This window comes from Macaca mulatta, chromosome 3 (assembly GCF_049350105.2).
Source record: "Macaca mulatta isolate MMU2019108-1 chromosome 3, T2T-MMU8v2.0, whole genome shotgun sequence".
NCBI classification, from domain to species: Eukaryota; Metazoa; Chordata; class Mammalia; order Primates; family Cercopithecidae; genus Macaca; species Macaca mulatta.
The window spans coordinates 190,002,566-190,012,101 of record NC_133408.1 but is presented as its reverse complement, the minus strand read 5'-3'; the positions used below and the strand labels follow the sequence as shown (position 1 = coordinate 190,012,101).

General features: G+C 42.7%; 1 protein-coding gene across 2 annotated transcripts; it reads right to left on the bottom strand.

Moving 5' to 3' along the window:
• Positions 1 to 487: 487 nt before the first annotated feature.
• GIMAP4 (GTPase, IMAP family member 4) lies at positions 488 to 8,317 on the bottom strand. 2 transcript variants are annotated; one of them, XM_015135194.3, is made up of 3 exons: positions 8,242 to 8,317; positions 5,125 to 5,196; positions 488 to 2,310 (listed from the first exon to the last, which is right to left on the bottom strand). In XM_015135194.3, the coding sequence occupies exons 2-3, from the start codon at positions 5,180 to 5,182 to the stop codon at positions 1,379 to 1,381; spliced, it is 990 nt and encodes a 329-aa protein (XP_014990680.3). In that variant the 5' UTR covers positions 5,183 to 5,196; positions 8,242 to 8,317; the 3' UTR covers positions 488 to 1,378.
• Between the last annotated feature and the right edge of the window lie 1,219 nt (positions 8,318 to 9,536).

Sequence of the window (9,536 nt, the reverse complement as noted above, 5' to 3'; positions counted from 1 at the left end):
ATTTAGGGCATGGAGAAGCCAATTTCAAGATGGAGGAACACGGAAAGTTGGCATAAGTCACATGTGACCTCTAGGACATACTGGTAGAACATGAAAACATGCTTTTGGAATTTCTAGAAATTATTAGGTGAGGAGAGCCCAGTAGAAAAGTAGAAAAGGAATAGGAACTCCAACTATTGCTATCTCTATATTAAAGGGAATTTTTGCATCGACAAAACTACACAGGTCTCAGAAACCTTGGTTACACATAATTTCCATCAGCACACAATGAAAATCCAAGGAAGTTGTAGTCCTTGGCTGATAAATGGGTTGAGATTGTGGCTCAAATCTTCTAGGGAAAGGGGGAAGGGGAGATGTCATGAGGGTAGACAAAGTCTAGCTCCAAAATCATCTTGAACTTTTACCATAAAGCAAAATTCATCCCTGTATTATTAGAAGTAGCGGCAGTATTTTCCAAGACAAAACAGGTTCCAATTCTGCACAAATATGAGATAATTGAAAAGTTTTATTATAAACACAATAAGCAAAAAGTTCAATGCAGTGGAGGCAGAAGTGGGATAACCTGCCAAACAATTAGTATTCAAAGTGTTGAGTGAGGGAGGTGAGGTTCAACTATCTTTCTCAAGAAAAGGAGAGAACCGGGTATTCATCAAATTGGTTAAACTGAGGTTGGTCAAAGAGTTTCTACAGATACACCTGAATATACTAAACATTGCTGTATTATCTGTTGAATTGCTGTCTTTCACTCTTTCAGCATTTGGGGATCATTATTTAGTTGAATTCATAGAGATCGATTTTCCAGACACATCTCTGTTCCTTAATGAGCAAATGATAAGAAACAATTTGACTCCTTATATGACAATGGAATTAAATAAATTGACACTCATCTAGAAATAATTCTACAATCATCTCCGTCTCTAAGATTACCTACTGCAAACAAATAATTGGTCTTTCTTTCTAACAAACCACATGGGTAAGATGATCACTGTGACTCTGAACGCAAGAGTAAGTGAGTGGAAGCTACAAAGGGAGATTATCTGCTAATATAGAAAGAATCTAGAAGAAAATATTTTATTAGAGGTAACATGATATAGCTTGGAGCCATCTTCTTTGGTCTCTTGCATACATTTTCTCTGCGTGACTAAGGAAGAATTCACAAGGTAGTAAGCACCAATACTTTCTGCTTTGGAGTTTCACAAATTGAAAATTTGTCCCTCTCTTGTTAAGTCAATCAAATATCTACTAATGGCCAATGGTGGTCCTTAGTTATGAGCACCTGAGAGACAGAAACTAGAGCACTCTGACTATGCTAAATGAGTAAGTATGGGGCAAGGTTGCTAGAGAATATACAGAAAATACAAAGAGATTTTCATTAAGTTTAGTCTTCCGCGAACAGCTGTAAGAAAATAGAGGAAGCAATCTCTAATGCTCTCATGATAAATTCAAGTATCCTATCCTGACTCTCCACTTCCATTCTTGCCCCTTGCTGCCTTACAGCACAGAGAGCCTCCTGTTCTGCTAGTTTTTTCTCCATTTGTGCCTTTCTCTTTTCCTGCTCCAGCTTATCTTCCAGCTTTCTGATTTTCTCTTCATACTCCTCTCTTATCCGTGCTTTCTCTCTCTCCAGCTCCACTCTATAGTGTTCTTGTATTGCTTGTGTTTGCTTCTGGATCTCCTCCTCGGCCCTTTGGTACATCCTATTAGTGTAGCAGCCTCCCTTGTTCTCCCTCACCACGCGCTGGATCAGGGCCAGCAACTGTGCCCTCTGGGCCTCCTGCTCAGCGCCTGTTGCCCTGTTGTTGAATGCACAGTAGCGGTCACCAAAAATGTCCATCAACTCTTGAACATCTCTTGGAGCTTCCCCTAAGTAGTCATGCAAATTGGTGCCATCTAAGTCATCTTTCCGGGTGAATACGAGAATCATGAATCTTCTAGCCCTCTCTCCAAACATGTTCAGGATCTTCTGTGTGGCCTTGTGCTCTTCCTTAGTGTAACGGCCCAATGGGACCACCAGAAGCAGAGCGTGAGGCCCTGGGGAGGTCAGGAGAATGCAGCGAGCAATCTCCTTGGATGTTTCAGCATTGTGCACCTCTGTGTCGAAAATGCCTGGTGTGTCAACCACGACAAGTTCTGTTTCCTTCCATGAGCTGCTGCGTTTCTCACACTTCTTGGTAATGGATTTTGCTGCAATGCCAGAATGAAACACTTTCTGGTCAAGGATGCTGTTTCCTGTTGCACTTTTTCCTGCTCCGGTTTTACCCACTAACACAATTCTCAATTGGGAATCTCTGGGCTCTTGCCTTCCAGGCCCTGGGATATCAAGAAAAAAAAACAAAAAAAAACAAAAAAAAGCCATGCTGTTAGAATCTACCTCTAATAGATTCCCCTGCAGGGTCCTCACCCCCAGTGCCCTTCTCTGTTACTGGCTGTGGGGGCTTCTTCTGATGTTACTGCCAATAATAGCTGTTTTGTTTCTTTATTTTTTCTTTTTTTTCTTTTTGAGACAGAGTTTCACTCTTGTTGCCCAGGCTGAAGTGCAGTGGCATGATCTTAGCTCACTGCAACCTCTGCCTCCTGGGTTCAAGTGATTCTCCTGCCTCGGCCTCCCAAGTAGCTGGGATTACAGGCATGCACCACTACACCCAGATAATTTTTGTATTTTTAGTAGAGATGGGGTTTCGTCATGTTGCTCAGGCTGGTCTCAAACTGCTGACCTCAGGTGATCCACCCGCCTCAGCCTCCCAAAGTGCTGGGATTACAGGCATGAGCCACTGTGCCTGGCCAGCTATTCGTTTCTAATGAGGTAGTGCAGGGAGTAACCCAACATTTGACTTTAGGGTATCTGTAGTGGAGATTTATTTTCCCAATTTATATTCAAAATGAAGCATTTCTTCTTCCTCTTAAGAAGCCAGGGAAGTGGGTTATACAACCTGTCATTATTCTTAAAACACAGTTTCCCACATTTGATAACCAGAATCCCGGGATGAAAGAAACATATTTCCGAAAGTGATACGACTGAGAACAGGGGATACAGGAAGGCTAAGATTATCTAAGGAAAGATGTGGGCTGGTGTTCACATTTTTATTTAGTTAGCATCACAGTGGAAGGCTTTGTCCTAAGGATATCCTGAGAGCATTGGTTGGCCATAGGGAAGGAAGTAGGAGAATCATGGGAGGCAAAATGACAAAGCACCAAAGGCCAGCTCCAACACTGCAACAGTTAGTCAGTGTTGACAGCATATGGGTGACAATCCATGGAGGAGATTGTAAATGTAGCCACAATCTATTCCCATCCCTGGATGCATGCCTCTGGGGTGCAGATTTGCAATTCCTCCCATCAAGATGCTATCTGTCTCTTCAACTGTTGGATCTGGGTGGGCCTTATGACTTGCTCTGGACAGTAGGACAGTAGAAAGCCTAGTGCAAGCAGAGACCCCAAAAGTGCTTATGCACTGTGGCTTGCCTTTTCTTTTTGCTCTTCCTGCAACTGCCTTATAAGGAAGCCTGGACTAGCCTTCTTGATGATGACAACAAAGCCAAGTTATCCCTGTTACCCTTGCTGTCTGAGAGCCTGCTAACTACCAGACATGTCCACAAGGCTATCCAAGACCATTCAGGCACTAGCTCACCCCAGATGCATGAGCAAGAGCCAAGCTGGCACAGACCCAAGAATGGCACAGTGAATCCACAGAATTAAGAACCAACTAAATGGCTGATGTTTTAAGCTATGAAACTTTGGGATAGTTTATTAAACCAGCAAAATTTCAACTGATATAGTCAATTTCTATGGATAAGGAAGAAAATGGAGGGTCATGTGATACACCGAATGAGCCAGCCAGTTTAATTTGTTGGTTATAGTGAGACCAACAGGAGCTGGGAAATTAGGGACCAGGGTGAGGGATCAATTACTCCCGCATTCCTCATTCCCAATCCTCCTCCAGGCTGAAGAAAGGGGCATAAAACAATCAGAGAGGCTACAACCAGCTATTCTGGTATGTTCATGATGTAGGAAGCAAGAGGTAAGAAACTGTACCAAGCCCTGGGTCAATCAGAGGATATTTAATCTCTCTTCTGCTTAGCTGCTACAGCCACACCATGGGCAGAAAGTGCAGAGGGTCAAGAGAGATGAAAGAGCAGGTCAATAATGGTTGAACTAGTTTACAATCCCACCAACAGTGTAAAAGTGTTCCTATTTCTCCACATCCTCTCCAGCACCTGTTGTTTCCTGACTTTTTAATGATCGCCATTCTAACTGGTGTGAGATGGTATCTCATTGTGGTTTTGATTTGCATTTCTCTGATGGCCAGTGATGATGAGCATTTTTTCATGTGTCTGTTGGCTGTATGAATGTCTTCTTTTGAGAAATGTCTGTTCATATATGGCGATTCCTCAAGGATCTAGAACTAGATGTACCATATGACCCAGCCATCCCATTACTGGGTATATACCCAAAGGACTATAAATTATGCTGCTATAAAGACACATGCACACGTATGTTTATTGCAGCACTATTCACAATAGCAAAGACTTGGAATCAACCCAAATGTCCATCAGTGACAGACTGGATTAAGAAAATGTGGCACATATACACCATGGAATACTATGCAGCCATAAAAAAGGATGAGTTTGTGTCCTTTGTAGGGACATGGATGCAGCTGGAAACCATCATTCTTCGCAAACTATCACAAGAACAGAAAACCAAACACCGCATGTTCTCACTCATAGGTGGGAACTGAACAATGAGATCACTTGGACTCAGGAAGGGGAACATCACACACCGGGGCCTATCATGGGGAGGGGTGCGGGGGGAGGGATTGCACTGGGAGTTATACCTGATGTAAATGACGAGTTGATGGGTGCAGCACACCAACATGGCACAAGTATACATATGTAACAAACCTGCACGTTATGCACATGTACCCTACAACTTAAAGTATAATAATAATAAATAAATTTAAAAAAAAAAAAAAAGAAAGAGCAGGTCAAATGAAGAGAAAATGAGAAAGGAGGTCGGAAATATTTTTCTCCTGCTCAAATGGGGACTGGGTGGCATGGCAGGAGAAACCCCACTCCTATTCCCCCCACATCCTTCACCCCCACTGGGGAGCACTGAATGCCCTCTCACCATAACTGGCCCCTGGTGTGCTGGGCTTGAAGCTCACACTGCCGAATTGGGCTGCCATTGTCGCTTGAACTCCTGTAAATCGAGAAACATAACCAGGTCATTTTAGGGAAATGGAAGCAACTAGAATCCCTGACTGCCTGTAGTCAACAACTTTCTTTTTGCCATGAGCTTGCCACATTGATTTCTCCTGCTCCATTTCCCAAAAGTCTCCTCAACCCTCTCTTTTTAAGTTTCATTTTCAGATTGTTCCTTTTTCTTTACACAAACACAGATGCTTCCAGTGCTTCCTCAGCACTGGTTCTGGCCCCTTCCCCCCTCTACCTAGAGATTCATGGCTTGGATGCCTTTATATGAGGTCTGTAGCCTACAACCTCCTCAGAGTTCCAAATTTTATATCTCACTCAGCTTATAAAAGTTTCAAATTTTGCATCTCACTCCATTTGGCTATTTCATGGGCATCTCAAACAGAACCTGGCCCAAATTAAGCACTGACCTCCACATCCTGTCTGCCTCCCTGGCTCTCCCCTCAGCAGATGGCACCACCATCTAGCCCCATGGCTCCTGCAGAACCTTGGGGTCATCCACAACTCTTTTATCCTCTCTCTCTCATTAGCCCATCACCAAATCCTATTGATTTTACTTCCAAAAAACTCGAAATCTCCCATTTCTCTCCATCTTTGTGCTAATACAACCCACTGTCAATTGTATGCAACTTAACAGGCTTTTAATTGATCGTCTTCCCTTAAATCCCTTTTCTACTCTACCACCAGATATTATTTTAAAACTAAAATTTGACATTTTTTCTTGTTTAAATTTCCTAGTGGCTTCCTATTGGTTTCAAAAATAACTTAAGTCCTCAAAAATAACTTAAGCCCTGTGTGATCAGCTGTCTCCTCTCTCCAATGTGTGAGCCACACTACCCTCAATGTCCTGGAAATCTTCTAGGTTCCTTCCACCTTCAAGGCCTTTGCACTATCATTCTCTCTCTCTGGAGCACTCACCCTCCAACGTAGTGCTCAGCTTGTTCCTGCTCAACCCGCAGGCCTTGGCTCTATAGAGAGTCTTCCCCAACACCACTGTCTACCAGCAACACCCTCTGGTATGATCCACTGCACCCCAGGGGGTTCTTACAGAATATGTATTACTTTAGGAAGTTAATTTTTTGATTTTTTTTTTTAACTGTCTTCTCTTATACTATAAGCTTTGTGATGGGAAGACTACATATGTGTTGTATTTCTCATTATTCCCTGGGGACAAGCACAATAATGGGCAAAGAATGGTTCTCAATCATTATTTGTTAAATAAATAAATGGATAATCTCCCTGCTTCTTGCCTCTGATTCATCACTATGTCCAGCCCACATCTGATCTGTGAAAATGACAATCCTTTCCTTTATTAATTAATATGTAGTGTTATAGAAACATGGCATTAATTTTAAATGTTTCATTTCATTGCTACCTACAAACATTTTGCAATGGAGAAAGATATTTGAAGAACTCTTATTGGAGCAGATTTTGACCAAAACAGGCAGAAAATGGTAGTTGTTAAAGACAGAGTCACCTCATAGGAAGTCAACAAATATGAAACACAGTGAAAAGCCAGACATTTCTTTTGAAAGAATGACTATTTCTTTATCCTTCCAGAACGGGGTATAGGAAAGAGCTTCTTGTAAACAAAGAAGATAAATCAAAGAATTTTTAAAAATCAACTTTAGTGGCTGGTTTTAGGAGAGAGGATAGGACACCAGCAACAAGAAAACAATACTGTGACATTCTGGATTTTTGTGACATTCTCTGGGTGTTTCTTCAAATCATCCTTCTAGTACGTGGGCTCTTTAATGTGCTCTGCTGTTCCTAACTCAGAGGCAAAGCCAGGAGACTGTGCTTCTGTAGATGCTGACCTTAGGTGGCTGAGTTCTCTCTCTGCCTAAGGAAAAAGCACCCATCAGAACCCAGCTTCTCCTGAACTGCAGAGAGTCACACCAGGTGGCATCTCCCTCCTCCTACCGCTAAAGGGGAGCTCAACGCCCAGTAAACCCAGGACTGTCCCTGAGGAGGCAGTTTCCCTAACGGGCATCTCTGAGCATACAGTTAAGCCTGTAACAAGACCTCCGACTGTAGAGCCTCCAATCCTGACCTCGGTGCAGTCTTTGTGGGGCCACATACGGAGCTGTGCGCCTTACACATCCCAATGTTCTTCTTCCCACCAGCTCCCCTAGAGCTAATTCTGTTCGCTCACCTAACTTTATCCCTGGAAGAATCAAAGTTTCTATATACATTCCACAACCAGTGAAAGGAAACATTTATTTGTAAAACAAGCATCCTCTGAGCAGCAACCCCTGAAAGAGGCATTAATTTGTAGGGCTCAGCCTTCAAAAGAGATTACAACCTAAAATTAGCAAAGACAGGAAACAGGAACCAATAAGAATACAGTCTGAAAACGTGTTTACCAGACGATTTAAGATACAGGTCCCTCCTCACCAAAATCGCACATTTGTCCCGACCCCCACCACACACACCCCTGTTCCCTTACCTGGGAAATCAGGGTCCTGCACCCCTCTCTGATTTTGCACACAATACTAAGCCAGGATGTTGAGAAAGAGGAAAAGAGAGGAAGTAAGGGGAGGAGCTGTCCAGATTTACTTGTGCAAGGGACCTGCCCACCTGATCATCCAGCAGCACTAATAGAACTTTCTACAGGGAGGGGATTGTTCTGTGCTGTCCACGGCGGTGACCCTTAGCCCCATGTGACTACTGAGCACTTGAAATGTGATGAGTGTGATTGCAGTTCTGAATTTTAAATTTTATTTTGTTTCAATTTATTTAAAGTTAAACAGCTACTCCATTGTCAGAATTCTAAAAGGCAAAGTCAGGCAGAAAAACTTGCACCAGGCATTTTTTCCAGAAAGAAAGAAGGAATATTCAGTTTGGTATGCCTGGTGGCTACCATACTGAACCTTGCAAAGGCTCTGAAGTGAGACGAAAAACATGAGTCATGCTGTGACATTCTGGAAGAAACTGCTAGGCCAAAACCAGAGAGTCACCAGTTATTCTGAAAGACCCCTGAGCCCCTGAACCCCTGCTCAGCACAACAGGCTTCCCAGCTGAGTCCCCATACCTCTTTCTCCCAGTGCTTCAGGTATGTCCTCTGAGTCCACAGTGTGTCCTGTATTTCCAGGGTATGTCCACGAGTCATGTGCTAGAAGCAAAAGAGAGTAAATGACCTTCATTGGACTGACTAGGATAGGCCCAAATTTGCCTTCTGAGATGGTCCTGGAACCATTGAAATAGTCTAAACACTGACGTCTGACACTACTTACCACTAAAATGGAAACTTTGAGAATATTGTAATGGGGTCCCAGCTCACCGTTATAACCAATTATTTTTCCATTATAGAAGGGGTCTCAATTTACTATTATACTCCACAGCTGAGACCTTATTTAGAATTGCACAGCACTTCAGTAATCATAAAATTGCTAATAATTCTAAAGAGAACTGTAAGAGACAAGATATATATTTCTTTGAGGATAGAATGTGGTTGGCCTTGGGTATACAAGCACAGGATGGCTACCCTAAAACACAGGACAGGGCAATGGAATATATTTTGTACCAACAGTAAGAATAATTGTACAACACTGTCCTCAGTGCCAAGTATTACAATTACCACCTCAAGGAACTGGTGTTACCCCTAGAGGGTTGGCACCTAACAAAATCTGACAAACTGATGTTACCCACATTCCTACATTTGGTAAACTTTCTTATGTTCAAGTGTTGATACATTTTCAAAATTCATATGGGCTACCCACCAAACTGGTTAAGCTACAGCACATATAAAAAGACATTTGCTTTCTTGTTTTGCTGTTATGGGCATTCCACAGAAACTTAAAACAGACAATGGGCCAGGCTACTGCAGTGAATCTTTACAAACGTTCTTACAACAATGGGGTGCGCGACATAGTACTGATATACCCTATAATTCTCAAGGACAGGCCATTGTTGAACTTGCAAATAGAACTTTAAAAACCCAATTACAGAAACAAAAGGCAAAGAGGGGGAATACTCCGCTCCCCATATGCAGCTACAACTGGCTGTTATTACTTTAAATTTTTTGAACTTGTCCATAGATCAGGTTACAACTGCAGCAGAGCAGCATCTAACAGGGCAAAAAATAAATCCCCATGAAGGAAAACTCGTGTGGTGGAAAGATGTCAGAACAAAGACCTGGGAAGAGGAGAGAATCATCACATGGGGTAGAGGGTTTGCTTGTATTTCACCAGGAGAAAATCAGCTTCCTGTGTGGGTGCCTACAAGACATCTTAAGCTGTGCTGTGAGTCAGAATCCAAGGAAGAGGAGAAGACCTCAGAACTTCTCTGCACCCCCAATTCGCCTGATGGCTCAAATGAAGATATCTG